At 39.5% G+C, this 23,551-nt stretch overlaps 1 protein-coding gene across 1 annotated transcript; it reads left to right on the top strand.

The window, feature by feature from the left end:
* Positions 1 to 823: 823 nt before the first annotated feature.
* LOC134797021 (inhibin beta chain) lies at positions 824 to 21,954 on the top strand. Its single transcript, XM_063769218.1, has 5 exons — positions 824 to 962; positions 18,678 to 19,662; positions 19,812 to 20,073; positions 20,449 to 20,606; positions 21,106 to 21,954. Exons 2-4 carry the CDS (start codon positions 19,241 to 19,243, stop codon positions 20,593 to 20,595), a joined length of 831 nt encoding a protein of 276 aa, XP_063625288.1. The 5' UTR covers positions 824 to 962; positions 18,678 to 19,240; the 3' UTR covers positions 20,596 to 20,606; positions 21,106 to 21,954.
* Positions 21,955 to 23,551: the final 1,597 nt, after the last annotated feature.

Here is a 23,551-nt window from a genome sequence, read left to right on the forward strand (position 1 = left end):
GCTAGTCTCTCCCATAACCCATTATCCAGTCCATCCAACTTTCAAATCTATAGCCCATGACCTTAGTTCCCATCGCAGCACAAAAGTGCTGCACTGCAATAGTCTTTGCACCTGGCAGGGACCATCTCCGGATGTATCACATTGTGTATCCGCCACGTGTATCCCGTGCTTTTAGATTAAAGTGTCTTAAAGGGCCTCTGCGCTGTTGGCTTCGGCCCCACGTACGCCTCCCAAAGGTCCGCGGGACCCCATGGTCCCGAGATATGGAAAAGACAAAGACAAGATACAAATAATAATAATAAATCTTTATTGTTCAAAAACATACATGCCATAATTATATGAAGTTGGAGCCCTGGAGACTGCGTTAGTTTACACTGTGTTGCAGCTTGCAGCCCCAGTGGTTGTTAGAATTTGAAAGAACAATTAGGCTTAAATTGTAACATAAGAAGTATAGTATCGTCTTGGGTCGTCCCATTCGTTTTTCGTCAAGTTCTTAAATTAGTCCTATTCTGCTTTCGTCACTCATACTACATTGAAAGGCACCGACGATTGTGACGAATGTAGAATGAGTGACGAAAGCAGAATAGGACTAATTTAAGAACTTGACGAAAAATGAATGGGGCGTGTGTGTGTGTGTGTGTTGATTGTGAGTGTGCAAGTGTGTGCGTGCGTGTGTACTAATCCTAACACCCAAATAATCCCTGGCTTAATAGTTTCTCATATTTACTTACTTTATTTAGGTAGCTCGAGGAGCACGGAACACACGCTCCGATCCTGCGTTCCGTGGCCCTAATGGGAACAGTCAATGAAAAGTCTCGGAAAACCCTGTCCGACTGAATCAGGAGGGTATATAAGGGAGGGATTCCCCGACGCTCGTCAGTCGGCCGACGATGGTGCCAGGGGGAGGTCGCGCGCGCCTCGTCAGAAGAAACTTTTTACGACACGAGATGTTCTATCATGGGGTAAGTTGGACTTTTTACTGTTCAGGGTGGAAGAGTAAGAAGTTTTGTGTTGTTAGGATTATTAGTTGTGCTTGGGGAGTTATGAAAATTTTCAGATTAGGCTTTTTGACATTGTAAGATTCATTAGTGTGGATTATAAAAGAAAATTATTTTTTTCTAACAGTTTTATAGAGGTAGCAAATATATTAAGTATGTTTTATTTATATGAAATAAGTAAGAATTACATTCTAATATTTCATGAATTCCAAAAAGTTTAGTTTTAATAGGTTAGCTGTCATATATGTTCTTATACAAGGTTAATTAAATCTTAGTATTTATAAGGTTGGAAACGTCACATACCTATTTAAGAAAAATTAATACAAGATAATATACATGTATAATATGTCTGTTTTTTAATAAAATGATCCATCGATTAAATTATGAATTACATAAGTAAATTACCTAAATGGTCACAAAAGTTATCATTATAATTTTTCAGTCGTCAATTGTTATTTCCTAAGACCTAATTAATTAGCTCATTAAGTACCTTGTTAATGGTGAAATGACAGTGATATAAGTGAAATTAAATTAAAAACAGTTAACACATTCACTGCCAGCGACCCGTAGTCGCTTTTCGCTACAATGCGTTTTTTCTCGTATTATCGGCAACACTAAAATCTATTTTTTTATTCGGTAGACTAAAATGACATTTCATAGTATGAAATGATGGATGAAGTTCATACTATGAAATGTCATTTTAGTCTACCGAATAAAAAAATAGACTTTACGCTCGTAGCGCGTAGCACGCGCCACTGAATGTATTAAATACACATTCATTCAAAATCCCGTATATAAAAAAAAACAGCGACTACGACCAGAAACCTATCGGATCACTGGCACCAGCTGGCACTGAATGTGTTAAGATTCGGTTAAATTGTGTTTTTGAAAAACAAATTATAGCCAGGTTGAAATGAAAGGGACATATTTCATGCTAAAAGGGGGGGGGGGGGCGGGGGGTTGCGTCAGGAGGAGGGGATGGGACGCTAGTATGCGTAAAGCACCATACTCAACTCAAAGGTATCTTACTACATTCATTTTATCAACTCTAAATGTGTGCAATTATTGATAGATGGCTTAATGGTATAATTTGCAAGCTTGATAATTAGTGTTTAAGGCTGTAATATTTGCATGCCGTTATTTTCGGCTGAATTATGTCGAGACCTATAAAAACTATGTGACATCTGTTAGCTACCATAATTCACGCAAATAAACGATATCTTATGTTATCTTATCATATTTAATGCTGGCTATATTTTGTTTGTATTCCCTATACATTTGACCGAATCATTAATTGGTGTCTCGAGTATACACACTCGTATGCCAACATTTTCATGTGGTGTGACTCGTGTGACGTCAGCGCGTGTCACTCGTGTCAGTAATCCGTCGCCTTAACACTTTTCACCCCAATTCCCTAATCGCCCCGTTCAACACCCGCCGGATTAGGGAATAGGTGTGTCGCCATCAGATATATTGGGGCGGCCGAGGCGCTCAAAAATATCTGAACACGCACTCCAACGCATTGGCAATAGAGGCGTGTTATCGCCAAACACTCTTCCAGACAACCTTTAGGTAGTGTAGAAATGATAATACTAATTTAACTAAACACATATACTTAATTCTTACTTATTTATTAATAACACACAAAATGAAAAAAAAACTGAACGTTAAAATTAAAACTAAAATAAGAAAATTCTTACTTAACCCTTTAATTGGCAATATAGATTATAACATAACTTTTCACCTTTTTGTATTTTTTTTTCTAACCGTGAAAAAATACTAGAGAATTTATGCATTTCTGATTGACCCGGCTATAAAACAAATTCAAGACATACAGAGCCATTAACTACAACTCAATACATAATTTAGCATTAAAACAGCTTAAACAATATTTAATTTAAAGCAACTTTAGCAATCGTGACACTCAAATCAATACAGGCCACCGCTGGCGTCATTACCCTGCCCAAGTTTCGATATCAAAGAAGCAATAATACAAGGTATTTGTATAGAGATATGACTGTTTAAAGCCCTAGCTTGATACTGGACTAAATCACACCGCAAAATTGTGGGAACGGACAAATGACTCTCATTGAACTATTATTACTAACCGGTATAGCACCGGCATAGAGAACCAGTATTTTGCGCCATGTATTGATGTTGTTTTGACATCAAACCATAGAAGCGGAGCGTGAATTTCCCGGCCTAAACGCGTAAAGTCTATTTTTTATTCGGTAGACTAAGTTTTCTATTCTTTATATCCTGCTACCCCAAGAATGTCTGGAAGAGATCGCTTGCAGCGATAAGACCGCCTGTTGCTACCTTTATTTACACTGTAAATCTGTTACTGTATTTTTTCTTTGTGATGCAATAAAGTGTATTTATTTAATTTACTTACTTACTTACTAAAATGACATTTCCTAGTATGTACATATAATGTTATTTCATAGTATGAAATATCATTTTAGACTACCGAATAAAAAAATAGACTTTAAGCACCATGAATTTTACGGTGTAATTTTAGCGCCATTATTTTTTTGGTCTCTGCTCAAAACCGGGAAGAATGGAAAAAACGGGGGGAGGCCTTTGCCCAGCAGTGGGACACAACAGGCTCTCAATAATAATTTTTTGGTCGCGTGAGGATGTGATTGCGTCAATTTCATTGTTTGGTATGGCTTTTATATATAGTAAATATCTAGGAGACCGAGCTTTGCTTGGAAAACATATGAAAACTTAAAAATGCGCGTTTTCCCAGAGATAAGACCTAGCTAGATCGATTTATCGCCTCCGAAAACCCCCATATAGCATATTTTATCGAAATCGTTAGAGCCGTTTCCGAGATCCCCGAAATATATATATAAATAAACAAGAATTGCTCGTTTAAAGGTATTAGATAGATAGATAGATAATAGCTCAATAATGACTCTCGAATTAGATAATAAGGCTGGTGAACCTGTAAATACTTCAGTTATTTGATTATACACTGTATCAATGAAAACAGACATGGAAATTTCATTATCATTACAAATCACCCTTTTTCATTGTTGAGTGTAAATGCGGCTCACGAACTTGTAGAGAACAATCATTTTTCCCTAGGCTAAAACGGAGACCTTTGCTTTCGCTCTGTCAACTAACAGGGCAATTTAAAGCTTAATAAAATATTAGAATAATTGATAGAGTGTGTGAAACCACATATGCCACTTAAGTAATTAAGAACTATTTTATTTATTTAATCGAATGGCATAAAAATCACAAATAAATCGAAAATATCAGGTATGTCACAAGTTTATATCCAAGGTTCTCAGTCATTGAGCTGCGTCAGAAGTAAGTGAGAACAGGTCATCGGGGCTTCCAGGGTAGCTCAGAGACTACCACGACAGTCACTTATTAGACTAATATTATTAGTTCGTATGAGTTGTCATGACAACACACTATAGTAGATTGTACAACAAGGGCATAAAGTGACCCATTTTTACCCGAGGCAATTTTTTGTCTGAGCGAAGCGAAGACCAAAATAGTAGACTAGGGTAAAAATGGACATTTATGCCCTTGTTGTACACTCTGCTTTTCACTTCGATTGCGAGGAAAATAAAATTATATTTTTCACGGCAATTTACACCACGAAATTGTCGTAAAGCGAAAGAACATAATACATTCCCGCCAGCTAACATTTTTTTTTTTTAATATTCAACATATGTTCAGACGCTTGGTTTTCTGCCAAGTCAAACATTTCGGAGCATTTTTAAACGATAATCGACTCCTATTTTATGTGATTTACTAAATTTAATGACAGAAAATACGGATTTCTAATAAATTGTAGCAAAAATAAAATAATATAACAAGTTTTGCCATCTACACAATTTTATTGCTCAGTAAAATTGTGCAATATGTTTTAACTGTTTGGCTGTTGAGACCGATTACCTTAGTCTTAGAAGAAAATTTTACTTTTATGCTCTAGAGCATAAAATGCGATTTTATGTCGTCTACGCACGACATAAAGGTGTACTTTTTGAGCATGACAAGTGAAAATAATATTAGACTAATGTCGTTTGCGAAATGGGCCCCTGTACTACATATGTGTTGGACAGTTTGCGATTCGGCGCCACAAGCGCATCTGGGCGAGTCGAGCCATCCACAAAGATGTTTAAAATGTGATACGGCCTAACCCTGTCAGCATTATGTTATTATCAAGAAAATTATAGGCAATTAAAACGTCTGGTGATCAATAATTAAGTAACAGACCGATTCAGTACTTTAAATAATTTAGGTTAGTACAAGTAGGTAATGATGTGTTGAAAGATACATATTTTAAGTTCGTCTAGGCCGAATCAGGTCGTTTGACTACTTCCGAATGTAAACGTGTCAAAATTTATCGTACACCGACTTATGAATACGAGTAGTTTACGAGTGTATATTGATTAAGATTAACCAGAACCCGCCGCCAAAAAGCCTCTCTCATACAATCGAAGGTATAGGGTCCCATTTTAAAGCGATAGGTACTTTTGTTTAAATTAGGAGTAGGTACCTACATGAAACTTGGTATGAACATTTACGTAACATATATCTGGTAGTAGTTTTGGTTGCTAAAAATTGCTATACTTACTTACAAGTTTTGTATGTAAAACTTCAACTCGCTCTAATTTTTAAAAATTACGATTACATACTAAAATCTATGTCTGGTACCAGTATACATATACAACAAAATACGCATTATAGTTGCGACGCATTACGCAACCCCGCGTTGCAAGAGAACCGTTGTGTTGTAATACGTTAGTTTGAATTGGTAGTTGCGGTTAGTTGTATTTTATAAAATTGTTGATGTATTGTTATTATTTTTGCTTGTATATAAATTCAATGTTGACGTGTAAAAGTGCCCTTGTGGCCTATTTGCTGAATAAATGTTGAAGTTTTGAAGTTTTTTGAACCGGACGCGGACTCGCCGGAACCTGACACCCCACGGCCAAAACTCCTCAAAGGTTAAATAAATGGCTTGTAATACATATCTAATAAATAAATAAAGGAACTCCAATTAACTCCTCCAACGAAACACGTGTAAAAAAGACCTATAAATATTAAACGATACATGGAAACTTATAAAACGTTTAGTCATACTTACAACCCAATCTCATAGAAATTAGCCCCAATTGTCAAAGAAATGAGGGCAAATTCTCACGTTAAAATATGAAGTCTATTCAGCAGGCTATAAATAGAGTTAGTTATGTCTTCAGTTGAACGGTGTGAAGGAAATAGTGGGGAATGGAAGCGAAAAGTGTAATGCGTGGGGTTAGGGTGTAGGAGTTGGGACTGTTCGGGGTTGGGGTGTAGGATGTACATTTTTCATGTCACCGTGGATTGACAACTTCATACACGCGAGTAGCTCGTCTAGTTAGGTTTGACGACAGAGGTTGAACGACAAAAAATAAAATAAAAGAGCAAAATTCGTAGAGAGATAAATAAAAGTGGAAATGAATCTTCGTCTACACATTGTACAACCTACGACATTGTAGTTGTACCTAGTTAAAAACTTTCAACCTCACATTATTTTAGTTTCCAAAAGCGCTTTTACCGGAGCTCTACAACATTTGAATAATATAGACCCTTCAACCCTTTTGGGCTTAGGCTATGCGTCTGTAAATAGGTATCTTAGTATCGGAACTATAGAATTCATACACTACTTTTAGCCTACAAAAATTCTGTAGAGATATCGGAATGGATTTATTAAATATAGAATATAGAAATAATATACAAAAGATACCTACTAATAATAAATAAATAATAAATAAATAAATATTATAGGACAATTTTACATCGACCTAGCCCACAGTAAGCTCAATAAGGTTATATACACATAAATACTTATTTACATAGAAAACATCCATAACTCAGGAACAAATATTTGTGATAACTCAGGAACAAATATTTGTGATAACTCAGGAACAAATATTTCTGACTAGCTGTGCCCGCGGCTCCGCCCGCGTGGAATTCGGTCTGTGTCAGTAAGCGGCTAATTTCTAATCCTAATTTCTCTCCCTCTCCCCTGGAGGCGGAACTTGAAGTAAAGTTGACAGATGGATATGCTAGAGGACAGTAGTCCAGATAAAATATTTTAGGTACCACTAAATAAAACTACACTCCAAAATCAATAGTTTTTTTCGCCCTTATTATAATTTTACACGTGATTTTAACGACAGAGTAGTAGATGTATATCGGACGATACAGTAAGGTATACGCGCGCGAGCGAAAGCGAAGCGGCCTGCCTGGCTAGAGCGCCATTCAACGTGGTCTTCTTCAGACTCCTGAGGAAGACCACGTGCCCCTTGTAACCTCAATGCGTTTCGAGACTTTCACGAATGATTCGATTTTTTTCGGGAAGGCATGGTAATGTGTATAAAATGGGAGTCCCAAATCGTTTGACTCCGCAAACGACCAGTGCCGGATTAAGATATTTTGATGCCCTAAGCATTTCTAGACCATGGTGCCCCCTCTCCCTTAGGGTCATCGAGATTACATTGATTTTTTTTGGTAAGTTGAGTGACGTTCATTGCCGCATTACAGCTGAGAATGGAAATCTATCACATAATTTTAACACGAAAATTGACAGTGCTGCAGCAGTAACGTTGCAGCATAGTAATGCTGCTGCAGTTGCCATATCTTAAAAAGTTATTGAAAACGCGAGCGAAGCGAGCGCGAAAATTTTTCGATATAATAACGTAATTTGATAGACAGCTGTACATTTTTACTTTTAGTATGGAAATCAGTCACATAATTTTATCACGAAAATTGACAGTGCTGCAGCAGTAACGTTGCAGCATAGTAATGCTGCTGCAGTTGCCATATCTTAAAAAGTTATTGAAAACGCGAGCGAAGCGAGCGCGAAATTTTTTCGATATAATAACGTAATTTGATAGACAGCTGTACATTTTTACTTTTAGTATGGAAATCAGTCACATAATTTTATCACGAAAATTGACAGTGCTGCAGCAGTAACGTTGCAGCATAGTAATGCTGCTGCAGTTGCCATATCTTAAAAAGTTATTGAAAACGCGAGCGAAGCGAGCGCGAAAATTTTTCGATATAAAAACGTACATAGACAGTTGTACATTTTTACTTTTAGTATGGAAATCAGTCACATAATTTTATCACGAAAATTGACAGTGCTGCAGCAGTAACGTTGCAGCATAGTAATGCTGCTGCAGTTGCCATATCTTAAAAAGTTATTGAAAACGCGAGCGAAGCGAGCGCGAAAATTTTTCGATATAAAAACGTACATAGACAGTTGTACATTTTTACTTTTAGTATGGAAATCAGTCACATCATTTTATCACGAAAATTGACAGTGCTGCAGCAGTAACGTTGCAACAGAGTAATGCTGCTGTAGTCGCCATATTGTAGAAAGTTATTGAAAACGCGAGCGAAGCGAGAGCGAAAATTTTTCGATATAATAACGCAATTTGATAGACAGTTGTACATTTTTACTTTTAGTCCCAACCATGCGCGAATCCAGGGTTTCATACAGAGAAGGGATGGGGTAGTTTTCTATCAGCCTAGCTTCGCATAGAGCTCGATATTTAAGGGTCTCAGCGAGGTTGTTTTCATACAGAAAAGATGCAAGAAAGCAGAGCTTGGAATTGACCAAGTGAATGTGAAGTGTGAGCAAGGCAGAAGGCCCATCTGCGAAAGAGGAAAGCTTGGATTTGGATCCACGCCCAAGTGTAATTGAGGCAGAAGATCAACTTTGCCATAAGGCAGAAAACCTCGCATAAGACCTTACGCCGAACTGCAAAAGAGTGGCTTGAAATCGAATCTATGCATGTAATCACGACTCTTCTACTGCTCGCTCTTTGGCTTCGCTCGAAAGCGCTACTTGATAGGATGCTTTTAGTTTTCGGCTTTCACGGGGCCCCTTATAACACTTTGACAGTTAGGTCTCAGGATCGCGGCTAAGGAGCAACTCGGCTTGGCCGACAAATGTGGCGTGCAAGAAAGCAAAATTCGCTATAAAATCGGTAACCTATGTCGAAAAAATCGGCTGGCCGCAAGCCCGAAAGCAAGATTTTTTTCCATGACTTTAAGGGCCTCCGCGTAAGGTCAAATCGAAAGCCTACGTTGGAGATGTTCTTACGTACCCTCACTCTTTTACTTGATCCCTACGAGCCTTCGTTATTAGATGGGTACTTGTACATGTATAAAAGTTTCATGTAGGTACCTACTCCACGACGACTGCAATGCTGATGCAGCCTGCGCGTTTTTTTTTTGCCTACGGTTTTGGTGCCCCCTAGACGTGGTGCCCTAAGCAAGTGCTTATTTTGCTTAAAAGGGTTAATCCGGCACTGCAAATGACAGAGGTCAATGTTTTTTTTTTCAAAGTACCCACCTTCGTTGTCATTATTAAGTGCTTAAAGGCGACGATACCTACTTATGAATATGGATTTGATATGGGTGCGATATAATTACGATTAGGTATAATTAATTCATGGTGGAGAAAATTTATAATTTTAAATAATTATGCAATTATATGCATGTTGATATGTGTGTTTATTTTACCACTACGTAACTATGTAAACTCATTTTTATTTTTCTTGATTACTTAATGTTTACTCAGTTCCCCAAAAGATGGCACTGTGCAATTAGGGGCAATTAATTTACTGTCGTTTAATTTTGTTGTTTTATTAATTTATTAAATCAACATAATTATTCAATTATTATTGTTGATATCCGTACCCCCTCTAGAGTTAATTTGGCAAAATCTTTCCTCGGTGGCTTATTCATGTCACAACGTATTAAATTCAGCGCCATCTGTTAGTTTACCAGGGTACTCAATAGCGGTAGCACTTATGTGAAAAAGTTTGCCCCTCCTTCCTAAGTATCGCCATAAGATTCAGGGGCAAACTTAAGTCAATCGACTGTTGTGGCTACCCCCCCTTTTAGGGGTTGAATTTTTATAGCCTATAACCTGGCCGGGGATTTTCTCGACAGATTAGTAAAGTTTTCATCAAAATCCGTTCAGCCGTTTTCACGTGATGCGCGTTCAAATAAACAGACAAACAGATAAACAGACAAAAATTCTAAAAACTTTTGGAACGTGTTCTGTTATCGATTCTAAGTATACCCAGCCAACTTTTTTTCAAATATCTTCCATGTACAGACTTTCGACCGTCTTCAGCTTTATTATATGTATAGATGAACACACAAATAAATGCCCTTACCCAGGGCCGGATTAAGCATGTCGGGGCCCCTAGGCAGTGCAAGGCTCGGGGCCCCCTTACAGTCAATTCTGCATACAGCATGTTCAGTTACAGGGAAAAAAGTTTGCGTTTTTAATTTCAATCTTCAGCCGAGCCGATCCGAGTCTATAGTCAGAACGATGTCTTTTTCGCACTTATTGCTTGGACATAAAGCTTTACTCTAACACCGACCATAAGACAAAACGCCGAGCCACATTATTAGGAGCTACATAGTAATAAAGAATTTCCATATGTTAAAATTATTAGTATTAGACCAAGATAAGTCTGCAACGATTTTGATAGCACACGCAGTGCAAGTGTTATTTTAAACGTCAAACTTCTATGAAATTCATCATCTTCCCCGCGTTATCCCGGCATTTTTGCCACGGCTCATGGGAGCCTTGGGTCCGCTTGGCAACTAATCCCAAGTGCGTAGGCACTAGTTTTTACGAAAGCGACTGCCATCTGACCTTCCAACCCAGAGGGTGAACTAGGCCTTATTGGGATTAGTCCGGTTTCCTCACGATGTTTTCCTTCACCGAAAAGCGACTAGTAAATATCAGATGATATTTCGTACATAAGTTCCGAAAAACTCATTGGTACGAGCCGGGGTTCGAACCCGCAACCTCCGGATTGAAAGTCGCACGCTCTTACCGCTAGGCCACCAGCGCTTCAAACTTCTATGAAATTATAACGTATAAATAACACTTGCACTGCGTATCTTATCTAAATCATTGCAGACTTTTCTTGGTCTAACTGTATTAATTCACCAGTTAAGCTAACATGTAGGTAGAGGGCCAACCAAAAAACTTAGCAAAAACGCGAGCGCAGCGAGCGCAAATTTTTTTAACAATATCGCAAATTGTGAAAGCCTGTTAAAAGGCCAGGCCGGGTACCGATCTTCACCTGGGCCTAAAAGTCCGAAGTGCCCCAGTGAGGCGAGTTCATGCGAACTCAAAGCCGTTCAGGCTTCGGGATAAGTAGTTGAGCACAGACACGAACCAAATTCCATTGTATTAAAAAGCGAGACCGCTGGCCGAGCTAGCCGCAGCGAGGCCAAAGGCTAAGCTGAAGTAGAGGAGATGAGAAACACATACCAATGGTAAAATGAGGTAAAAAGTGAGGCTGAAGTAAAGGTAGAGCTCAGCAATCTCCGCATTGCTCGACAAGCCCGAAGCGTTTTTTAGCGAAGTGAGCTTTCATGTGAGGCAAAAGGCCAAGCTACTGAAATCAATGTTGATATTTATTAAAAAGCGACGCCGAAGGCCGAGATGTAAGGAAGGAGCGCTATAACATGAACCAATCGTCGAAATAGGTCACTTTTGTGACGCGCATTTTTACATACATACATTTTGTATGGACCGTCACTAAACTGACACCCAAAATTCGTATGAAAAACTGGGGACACTTTTTTTCTTTGTTTTAATCAATAGTCCTCGTGATTCTGAGTCGATATAACCCAGAAGTTGTTCGAAAAAAAGTAAATGTTAAATTTTTTCAGAAAACCTTTACAACAGGGCCCCGTTTCTCAAAAGCTTGTAACTTGTAATACAAGCGGATGTCACTTTTTGACAGCTTTTGTTAGAAAGGGACTTCCACTTGTATTAGGTACAAGTTACGCTTTTAAATGGATCGAAAAAAAAAACAATAACAAAACATACTCATTATTAATAAGAACAAAAAATTTACGCGTGAATTTTGACCCTATGAAACATTTTTTTTTGTGATGGTGCGCTCTGAGCCGCCGGGGCCCTCTAGCCGAGGCGGGGCCCCTAGGCAGTTGCCTACTTTGACTTAGGGTTAATCCGGCCCTGCCCTTACCAGGATTCGAACCCGGGACCTCCTGCTTCGTAGGCAGGGTCACTACCGACAAAAAGAATAGATAGTATAGAGGGGTCCTGTCATTGTAAATTTTGTAGTCACTGTAAATTTACTGCCGACACACGACTAAAACTCAAAATGAAAACGTATAAAGTTATCAAAAAATGTATTGTATATGGATAAATGATTTTATTATTTTTATATCATTTTGATCCATGTTCATTTACTGATATTTATGTGTTAAAATTGTTAAATATGAAACGGTGTCGTCACGCCATCTAGCCGAGGATAGGCTAAAGGTGCAGTGTGCGGCATCTATTCGAGAATGACTTTTACTTGAATTCCGAGGCACGTTTTTTCCTTAGACTTTATTCGTCTTATACGAAGTTACATATGTCTTTGCTACCGACTAGGCTAGGAGGCCGTTAAATTAAATGATAGTAAAATAAAATGGTAATCCTATACAAAAACGCTATCAAATAAAGTTTACATTAGGGGTACAGTAGCGTGGAAAAGTCTCTGTTTATTTCAGGTTTAAGTTGAGTAATAGTACATTATTGCAGAGGCCGGGAAAGGGCAATTCTCGGATGAGTTTCGATTTTGTCGGACGACGCGAAGCGGAGTCTGACAAAGAAGACGAATCCACGAATTGCTATTCCTGCCGAGGCATATATAGTGCTTTTCTCCAAACATGCGAGGAAATAAGGTAAAATAATTATTTAAGCATGAAGCATCACTCAAATCGAACCTTCACATCAAAATGTCAAGTCAAAAACTATTTCCCTCTTTAATACATTTTTAAAAGTTAAAGGCACAAACTTATTCTGCCATTCAGTACCATTCAATATTCGTTCATTCAATATAATTGTGCAATATAGTTGGTCAAACTAATTTGTCAGTCAGTAAGAACCAGGAAAACTATACCCATCCTTTTCTTTTGGGTGCTAGTACTAGTGTAAGACAAAGATAGTATGATTCTCTTTGTCTATGATTGAAATGAGAAAGTCCTTTGACAAACTATATAAGCTTTATGAACACCGATGAAATCCTTAAAAAAATATAAAAATAATCTTTGATTTTATTAAGCAGTATTCGCACGATCATACACGAGCACAACGGTCTTGTAAGAACGACACAAGTAAGGTCGTTTATCTTATTATCTCACTCTATCCTATAGCTTGAAATGATAGCTGATCGGGACGTGTAGACGCGGCTCGCGGTTATAATAATTGGCTGTTTGCGTTTTTATTTTTAAAAAGTATAAAACACTACAGTAATAAGTTATTACTGTAGTGTTTTTTTACTTCCCGTCCGCTAGAGCAGGACAGCGATAGTTTGATTTTTTTTTATTAGAGTTTGACAATAACGAAGAACTTCGCGTACTATTTTTGCTACAATAAGGTGAACATTTCCGAGCATATTCACTGTTAAAAATTATGTAATTTTACATGCAAAAAAATTACATAATCCTGTAAAATTCCCGAAAAATCTGGGAAATTTACGGAAAAATATGACATTTTACGTAATTCTCGTAAATTTTTACATGCATGTAAAATTACATAATTTAATTTAAAATTACATAATTTTTAACAGTGTTGGAGAAAAGAATATTCCTTCGCGTAGTGCATTTTCGCCCTAATCGCTGAAAGCGTTTTATTACAATAGGTAGGGAAAGTGTATTAGATTGGTAACATGTGAGGCCGCGCGAGGTCAGCCCACTTAGGCCTTTCTTATGGCCTGCTGCTAAACAATCCTATTATGGTACGGTATACTCTATGCGCGTAGCGCCCTCACTACTCGCTACTCGTAAATGATCGTGACGTCACGATAAGATTGAAGCCGTCTTGAAGTATGGAAAATAAGAAAAATACTTAAGTAAAATATTGCGCCAATTCATAAGCTACACGTACCTACAATCTATATTTTTAATAAAATGTAAAAAATCTAATGGTACTTTTTTTTTTGGTTTTGGAATTTATAAATATTTAGAGAGAATCATTAACTCAGGATATATTTTTTTATCATTATGATGATTATTTGCCATCTACGCAATCACGCAAATCATGGCGCCCCATACATTACCTATCACTGCAAAGCCAATGCTAACTTAACGTGGATGAACTCTATAACTCTATAACAAGGTTTCCTTATTTCACTTAACCAAGAATACTTTCACGTGACGTTTTAAACACGCTCTGAAAACGTCCCAGAATAACCCTCCGGCAGAAATTTGCGTGCCCGCTACCACATAGCTCCGTTACGATATGCAAAACGGCTCATACCGTGGTTTATTCCACCTAACTACCTGACTTATTATTCTGCATGTACTTATAGGAGCTTAGTAATGGCAAATAGAGTTATTTGGGTCATGTACGCATACACTAGACTCGACGACCGGTCTGGCCTAGCGGGTAGATAGTGACCCTGCCTGCGAAGCCGATTGTCCTGGGTTCGAATCCCGGTAAGGGCATTTATTTGTGTGATGAGCACAGATATTTGTTCCTGAGTCATGGATGTTTTCTATGTATTTAAGTACTTGTATATTATATATACCGTTGTCTGAGTACCCACATCACAAGCCTTCTTGAGCTTACCGTGGGACTTAGTCAATTTGTGTAAGAATATCCCTATAATATTTATTTATTTATAGTGTTGTGTTCCTGCCGGTGAGTAGGTAAGGTTGCCAAAACTCAACGAGGGAGCGGGGATTGTTTGCCACCGTCGTAGTATTAAAAAAATGTTGTCTCTTCTATTATTATCAGTTGAGGAGGAACCCATTTTGCGTGTGATCAATCAATCAATCAAAAATATACTTTATTCATGTAGGCCTAGCAACAAGCTCTTATGAATCGTAATTAATCTTAATCTAATTATCAGAGCAATTTATTGATATTAATATTATTCCATAATAAAATTGGATTATTATACATATCAAATTTAACACTAAGAATTTCACAAAAGGATCGTCAAACATTAAAAAGATTGTATAAAAAAATACTAGTCTAGAATTTCTAGAATAAAATCTAAATGTCAAAAAAAAGCATAAGTAACAAAAGAAGTAGATAGTATTACATCGGAATATCCATTTCCTCATCAATAATCAAATAAACCTAATAAATAAATAATCATTTCGAATAACAATTAATCCCACGTTGTAATATCATTCATGTAGTCTTGTGTGGTATAATAAGCTTTAGAAATAAGTTTACGCTTTACATAATTCTTAAATGTATTAATAGATAATTCAGTAATATGGTTTGGAAGTTTATTATAAAATCTTACACAATTACCCATGAATGATTTTTTAATTTTATGGAGCCGAGTGAAGGGCACTGCGAGCTTATGTTTATTTCTAGTATTAATATTATGAATTTCACAATTTTTCCTAAAATTTACAATATTTTTATGTACATACAGAATATTCTCATAAATGTATTGACAGTGCACTGTCATTATGTCAATTTCCTTAAATGTATCTCTAAGTGAGTCTCTATGGTTCATTTTGTATATTGCTCGAATAGCCCGCTTCTGCAGAACAAAAATGGTATTTATCTCTGAAGCACCGCCCCACAGTAAAATACCATATGCCATAATGCTATGGAAGTAACTAAAATATACTAATCGAGCTGTTTTCACGTCAGTTAACTGACGGATTTTGCTCACTGCAAAAGCTGCAGAGCTCAGTCTATTCGAAAGAGTAGCAATATGGGGACCCCACTGGAGTTTAGAATCTAAAGTTATACCAAGAAAAACTGTACTATCAACTAATTCCAATTCCTCATCCTTCACAATGACACTTGTTTGCACATGCCTTACGTTACTACTAGTGACAAACTTAATACATTTAGTATTTTTCTCATTTAACAATAAATTATTAACATTGAACCAATTTACTACTTTTGAAATGGCATTGTTTACATCATTGTAAGCTTGTTGCTGTCGTTTGACTTTGAAAATAAGTGAGGTGTCGTCTGCAAACAATACTATATCATGGTGGGCCTTAACAAGGAATGGCAAGTCATTTATGTAGATAAGGAACAGGAAAGGCCCCAATATTGACCCCTGTGGTACACCCAAAGAGACCAATGACCCAGGTGATCGCTGTCCATTCACATCGACCCTTTGTGTTCTACCATTTAAGTAGGACTTAAGTAAATTCAGTGCCGATCCTCTAACTCCGTAATAATGAAGTTTCCTGATCAATGTTTCATGACAAACACAGTCGAAGGCCTTAGATAAATCACAGAAGACACCTAAAGCATCTCGTGACTCCTCCCAGGCATCGAAAATATGCTTAATTAGCTCAACACCGGCATCGGTTGTTGAGCGACCCCGTGTAAAACCAAACTGCTTATTATGGATCAAATTATTAACGTTAAAATGTCGTACTAATTGAGAAAGAACTAATTTTTCATTTCATTTCATTTTTCAACCTGGAAACTCAAAACCTCATACAAAATGACACTTAAAGCAAACGCGTATGAGGCGTATATCACGTCACGCTATAGAATGAAATGTACACTGGGGGTACATGAACCTTGCGTTATACGGGATATTAAAATGAACAATTTCAGTCTAATTCCGCATGTTTAAGAAAAACAGTCGATAGCCTGTGAATAATTCTAGCATTCGACCCGCTAACGCCGCATTAATATTCCCTTGCTGAGGCGATATTTCCCAGTATTGTTGCAACACGGTCGATCGAGCTGCATTATTGAATGGGCTAATTCTGTCCGGCCATGGTGGTAAAAATCAAGGCTGTGCCATAAGAGGCCTGGCGGCCTAGCCAAAGTGACGATCGCTTGCGCTTCGCCATCGAATCGCTTTGTGTCTCTCTATCACTCTTCCATATTAGTGTGACAGTGACAGTTGCGTTTCATTCGCTACGTGGCGTTAGCGATTGGCATGTTGTCTACGGGGCCAGAGTGGACGCTCGAAGCGGAGAGTTCGGCGGGCGTGCAGCGTGGCGTCGGGCTCCCAAGTGATTTGAGCAGCATGCATGACCCGACATATGTGGGGGTTCCCCCACATATAGCGACGCGGAATCGGCAAAATCCGATAGGAAAAAGCTTTATGTCCGCACAATAAGAGCGAAAAAGTCGCCGTTCGGCTCAGCTCGCATCGGCCGGCGCCTGCCGACGCGTCGACGGCTTTTTCGTTCTTATTGCGCGGTCATAAAGCTTTTTTCTATAGGCTTTTGCCGAATGCGCGTCGATATATCTGGGGAGACTCTAAGGCTAATGTAAACGTTAGAAAGTAATTTACTATCAAGCGAAATTTAAAAAAAATAGGGTTCGAATCGCTGAAGTCCATAGAGAAAATCCTCAAGATAGCTAATTAAATTTTTGGCAACCGTATTGTAATCTAAAAAAGCGGTACAATTAAAAAAACCTCCGCTCGTTGAACCTACGGCATCGGCACCTTAAATTTTTCACCTATGCCAGCTGCATGATGGGGTAAAATACGTACCTATATGTAGAAATAAGTAATATGTTGTTAAAGTTGGTTAAGTTATTTTTAGACTCACCCTTTATATGAATAGTTATTGAATGAGCAAAGAAACAAAAAGTAGCCTTTTCCGTTATTATTTACTAAGTTTGTTTACTATTCTAAGAATAATACTGACTAATAATAGAACTGCGAGCTTACACGTGTCCAAGATGTTCTTAACTTTAGGAGAAAAAAGGCATAACTGATTTGGACTGTCCTAGTAACATAGGTCCTTGTCATAGTAAGGACGGAAATATAGTTGGACCTCGATAAATCGAACCTCGAAAAGGCGAAAACTTAACGGATTTAAGACGAAATAAAATGCTATACAAAGCCTAAAACCTCCACTCGAAATATTTTTAATCTCATTATATATAACACGGTTATCAAGTACATTTTTTACCTCCATAATTCTAAATATGACCTCTAGAAACAGTTCTCTATAAACCGAAGAAAAAATATTAAGATCATATTATACGGGTTTGTATAATTACATCTCTAATAGTAATTTTCACTCGGTGTACCTCTTGAACTCGAAACCTCTTAAAATCTCTAAGTCAATACCCTTTACAAGACGAAAAATCGTTAGCGGGACCAGGAACCAAATCGAATTATTTTATTAAATATTATTATTTGTGTTTTTAATAAGTACTAATAAATTAAATTATAAATTATAAAAAGTTAGCACGAACTTTTTATCGTTTCCCTTGAGCGTGTTATCGAGGTTCTACTGTAGCCAGTGTAATCAGACGAGGGGTCACAATGCACAGCGCTTTGATCGCCAGTCCGGTGGAAATATCCGGGTTACACACATTCGTTACACGAATGTATACGCGCCTATATAGGTTTGATTGATCGTTCCATTATGACATTTAGCGCCACTGGCACCCTTCCACTACCCCGGGGTTAACCCTTTAAACCTGGAGTTACCATGGTTACCAGTACAATTTGACACTGGGTTAACGGTTTAACCGGTTAACCCCGGGTTAGTGGGATGGTGCAAGTGGCGCATAGAGTGCCAAAAAGTTACCAACATACATAAGCTGAACACATTACCCTCTTTTGTGTTGCGCTGTTGGGTTAATAGGTAAGGTTAATAGGTATCCAAATAAATCTTGAATACTGACTTAGTTTTCTTCTTCAACAGGACCTGAGGTGACCAGCAGCCTCTCCACATCGCCTGAAAATGGATCAGTATTTAAACAACACCTTTATATACTTATACCTTCTTATCTCAACAGCCGTGTACGTGGTTGTGACGTCTTAACACAAGACTTGCAAGAATACTCCTTAAAACATTAGGATTTAAAGTGTAAAGTAGGTTGTACGCTCGGCTAGCGTGAGCACGAATCGATTCGCTCGTTCGAGCGATCGTGCCGAGCGAGCGAAGCGAGCGGGCAAGCGCAGTCCACAGCCAAGGGCGACCACCGCGCGTACCCTACCGGTCCCATCCCTTCCCTCCCTCGTCATAACCGCTGCACTATTATGAGTCATTTCGCTGTAGGTAGGGACTGTAGGGAAACGTAGGTTTTAGGCTGTAAGCTTGAGAACTGTGAGAGTGTGGCTTATCTTGTTCAGCACAACTGTTTGAATTTTCCAAATGGCTGTGGACATATTTTTGTAGATGTGGGTTGTCAAGGTGTTTCAAGTAGTAGATCTCTGTCAAATAACTGGAAATGCCTTCAATATCTACTGTCCAATCTGTCAAGAATGTCTCCACGAAGCGGAAAAGCTCTAATACTAACCCTTCTTAAGAATTTTTGCAAGCACAGTTATGCTAAGCATTTCCCACAAAACAGTTCAGGTTTGGAGCAAGTTTTCGAAGATCGTATTCTTGCAGGTGACATCCTAAACGGCCAGCGGCTGATCGAGTTCCGCCTGGGCCAGGAGGAGCGAGACGGCGACAGTCTCTCTGTCGCGTCCGCCGAGCTGCTGGTGCTGGCTGAAGCCGGCCCGCGAGCTCAGTACACGCTGTGGGCGTTCACCGTGAGCGGGAACGGCAGCGTGGGCGAGCTGGCGGGCGTGACGCGGCTCAAGGGCGGCTGGCAGCGGCTGGATGTCACGGCGGCTGCGAGGCGCTGGGCGGCGAAGGGCGCGCACCAGCCGCTCAGGCTACTGCTTGACTGCACTGGGTTAGTCCTTATTAGATTTAGACTCCTGTTACTGCCACTTCAGCATTGCTGCTGTGTGATTACAGCAATGTATCTGTTTCTTCATAACTCTTGACCAGGGACTTAAACACTCTTGAAAGGGACTTGAATTAATAGTGGATGTTTTATAGAGGCTGCACGGGCCGCGTGCGGCTGCGGCTGGGCGGCGGTCAAGCGGCGCGGCCGCTGCTCCGCCTCCGCCTGTCGCCGCCGCCGCCACGCCGCCGCCGAGCGCTCGACTGCGACGCCAACTCGCACGGCCGCTGCTGCCGGCAGACCTACTACGTGAGCTTCCGAGCGCTCGGCTGGGACGACTGGATAGTCGCGCCGGAGGGCTACTACGCGAACTATTGCCGCGGTGCTTGTGCACCCTTCCTTAATTACCACTCGCAGGTGAGTCTGAATTACGACTTACGAGTACGATTGTACCTACTGTTCCCGTATCATTCGCAAAACGCTCGCCGTGACCATTGCTCTACAAAATGTGGATGAAAACAATCTCTTCACACACGTTTCGCGAAACGCATACTGCGTGCTTTGTCAGATTAGGTCTCAATGGCCTCTCTCACACGGAGCAACCCGACAAAAAAAGACTAGAATATCAACTGCGACGCGATCAAACACTTATTGATATTGGATGAGGAATATTGGCAACATTTTCGCATTTTGGTATTCCGACTAATGCCAGTCTTTGGGCTGCAGTCCGCTACAATAGACTCTTGATTCCTGTCCTGTACCAAGCATTGGGTCATCTATCTATGTGTACAGGTGGTGGAGGCAGCGCGGCTGGAGCGCGCGGCGTGCTGCGCGCCGGTGCGCTTCTCCGCGCTGTCGCTCATCTACTTCGGCGCCGACTCCAACATCGTCAAGCGCGACCTCCCCGAGATGGTCGTGGAAGAGTGCGACTGCCCGTAGCCACCAACACTGTAAGCTATATACCTACTTGGTAGTTTGACAAGGATGAGGAAATTAATGACAATGTGAGAGTAGGGTATTAGAAAAAGTATGTATGGTATGGTATTGGCACATAATACCTATGGACTAGTTTTCAGTGGGTGTCACAAAATTAAACAATGCCCCTAACTTAAGGATGACTCACGCTAGACCGGGCGGTGCCCGGGCTGAGGCGTCCGACATGTCATTTTCTGACTGCTGATCGGTGATCACGTGGTGCTTTCCATAGAAAAAGAAGCTCCGGAAGCTCCGGCCCGGCCCCGGCCCGGTCTAGCGTGAGCCATCCTTAAGTTAGGGGCATTGTTTAATTTTGTAGCATATAACCATCTGTTGTTGTCAACTGTTGTGTTCCTGCGTCCGACGCGGCGTTCATGTTAAACAAATTAGTTTTTCATACAATTTCCAGAACTCAGTGAGCATAAGACATTTTATTGATTTATTCAGAATATTTACATTTGTTTTTCCTTTCAGATGGTGTAACTGTGTGTGTTGGCGTGTGTACATAGTAGCGTCGCCACCGCCCGCTCCCGCACCCGCGCCCGCGACCGCGCCCGCTCGCGCTTCTGCCGCTCTCGACTCAGATTATCCGACTCGATTATAAATAATATTCTCGACATGTGTAATATTTTGTTCCTCGCGTTCGAAAGACTATATCCTAAACGAATAAAAATTAATGGTCGTCTACTCGCGAACTGGTTACATCGTGGGTGATATACTGAGGGAATCTATAATAATGTATTACGTTGGACCAAAGACGTATCTACATCTATCTAGTATATTAACAATTATAAAAGAATAAGTCTTTGTTTTACCAAGCGATATATTAGTACAGATGTAGCGCATTATTTTCCATCGTATTTTCACGGAAACGTACGAACGTGTCTTTCTATTTCAGTCAGTCTCGGTACAAAAAGTACTGAGGTTGACTGAAGTAGCGTGACAAATACGAACGTTTCCGAGAAAATACGATGGAAAACCATTATGCACTACGTCTGTATAGATTCTCAGAGTAAAAGTCCTTGCGGTTGCACGTTACGCTTCTCTATCATGTTACATAGCTTCCCTATACAAATACCTACCGTTAAGTCAAATAGGCTTTCTGCGTGCAATCGCATCGGCGACGCGATGCGCTGCGCCGCGCCGTGACGCGCCGCGCCGTGACGCGCCGCGCGCCCGCGACGTTCCGAGCGCGTGTGTAGACGCCCTAAATAATTTAATACGCCGTTTTCTTTCACCGTTTTGGTGATCGCTTGTAATTATTGTAAACTGTATTATAATAATTATTATAATTATAATAATAAATCAACTTTTTCATAATTATTACGTCTTCTTTTATTTACTCCGTCGACAATAAGTTTACCTATAAATTTAAAAGTGGATAAATTGCTGTCTTGGGTTAGACTTGAACTCACGGCCTCTGGATAGATACACCAGCGCTGTGCCACCTGAGCCACCAAGACCTCATCCATAGCCAGCAAATCACAAGTCAAACCCAAAAAAGTCAAAAGTGAGTTCAAGTCTCACCCAAGACAGTAATTTTCCACTTTTAAATTGATTCTAAGCTTAATAGCATCGCTCGCAGATGTTTCTGCTAGTTAAAAATTAAAATAAGTTTACCTATAGCCATAGGCTAATAATTTTCTTCAAGCACAATATCTAATAGAAATACTCTTTTATAGCAACCACGGGCGTAGCCAGGGGGGGTGGGGGGGGTTTGGGGTTCAAACCCCCCCCCGAAAAGTTCAGAATATTAACATTCATAGAATTAAAATAAGAACAGGCGTGCGGCATATTTCATTGATTACTAACTATTACCTATAGTATACGGTGGTTTGGATTTTGGATTTCTCCGCCATCGTCGATTATCGGATCGCATCAATTACTTTCTAAGATATGATAAAGGTGACATTCGGGTGGCGACTGCAGCAGCATTATTCTGTTGCAATGTTACTGCTGCAGCACTGTCAATTTTCGTGATAAAATGATGTGTCTGATTTCCATACTAAAAGTAAAAATGTAAAACTGTCTATCAAATTGCGTTTTTTATATCGATAAGTTTTCGCGCTCGCTTCGCTCGCGTTTTCAATTACTTTCTAAGATATGACAAAGGTGACATTCAGGTGGCGACTGCAGCAGCATTACTCTGTTGCTACGTTACTGCTGCAGCACTGTCAATTTTCGTGATAAAATGATGTGACTGATTTCCATACTAAAAGTAAAAATGTACAACTGTCTATCAAATTGCGTTTTTATATCGAAAAATTTTCGCTCGTTTTCAATTACTTTCTAAGATATGGCGACTACAGCAGCATTAGGTACTCTGATGCAAAGTTACTGTTACAGCACTGTCAATTTTCGTGATAAAATGATATGACTGATTTCCATTCTCAGCTGTAATGCGGCAATGAACGTCACTCAATTTACCAACAAAATTCAATGTAATCTTGATGACCCTAGGGAGAGGGGGCACCATGGTCTAGAAATGCTTAGGGCATCAAAATATCTTAATCCGGCACTGGTAGTTTGCGGAGTCAAACGATTTGGGACTCGCATTTTATACACATTTCCATGCCTTCCCGAAAAAAATCGAATCATTCGCGAAAGTCTCGCAACGCATTGAGGTTACAAACGGCACGCGCTCTTCCTCAGGAGTCTGAAGAAGACCACGGTGAGTGGCGCTCTAGCCAGGCAGGCCGCTTCGCTTTCGCTCGCGTGCATATACCTTACTGTATCGTCCGATGTACACCTACTCTGTCGTTAAAATCACGTGTAAAATTATAATAAGGGCGAAAAAAACTATTGATTTTGGAGTGTAGTTTTATTTAGTGGTACCTGAAATATTTTATCTGGTCTACTGTCCTCTAGCATATATCCATCTGTCAACTTTACTTCAAGTTCCGCCTCCAGGGGAGAGGGA

The sequence above is a fragment of the Cydia splendana genome, chromosome 14, assembly GCF_910591565.1.
Source record: "Cydia splendana chromosome 14, ilCydSple1.2, whole genome shotgun sequence".
In the NCBI taxonomy this organism is placed as follows: Eukaryota; Metazoa; Arthropoda; class Insecta; order Lepidoptera; family Tortricidae; genus Cydia; species Cydia splendana.

Bases quoted from the DNA above. Each gene is read 5' to 3' on its own strand.
- LOC134797021 (XM_063769218.1), top strand. From the start codon at position 19,241: ATGTCTCCACGAAGCGGAAAAGCTCTAATACTAACCCTTCTTAAGAAT. The intron at 19,663-19,811 runs GTTAGTCCTTAT...GATGTTTTATAG, and splicing joins CTACTGCTTGACTGCACTGG to AGGCTGCACGGGCCGCGTGC. The intron at 20,074-20,448 runs GTGAGTCTGAAT...CTATGTGTACAG, and splicing joins TCCTTAATTACCACTCGCAG to GTGGTGGAGGCAGCGCGGCT.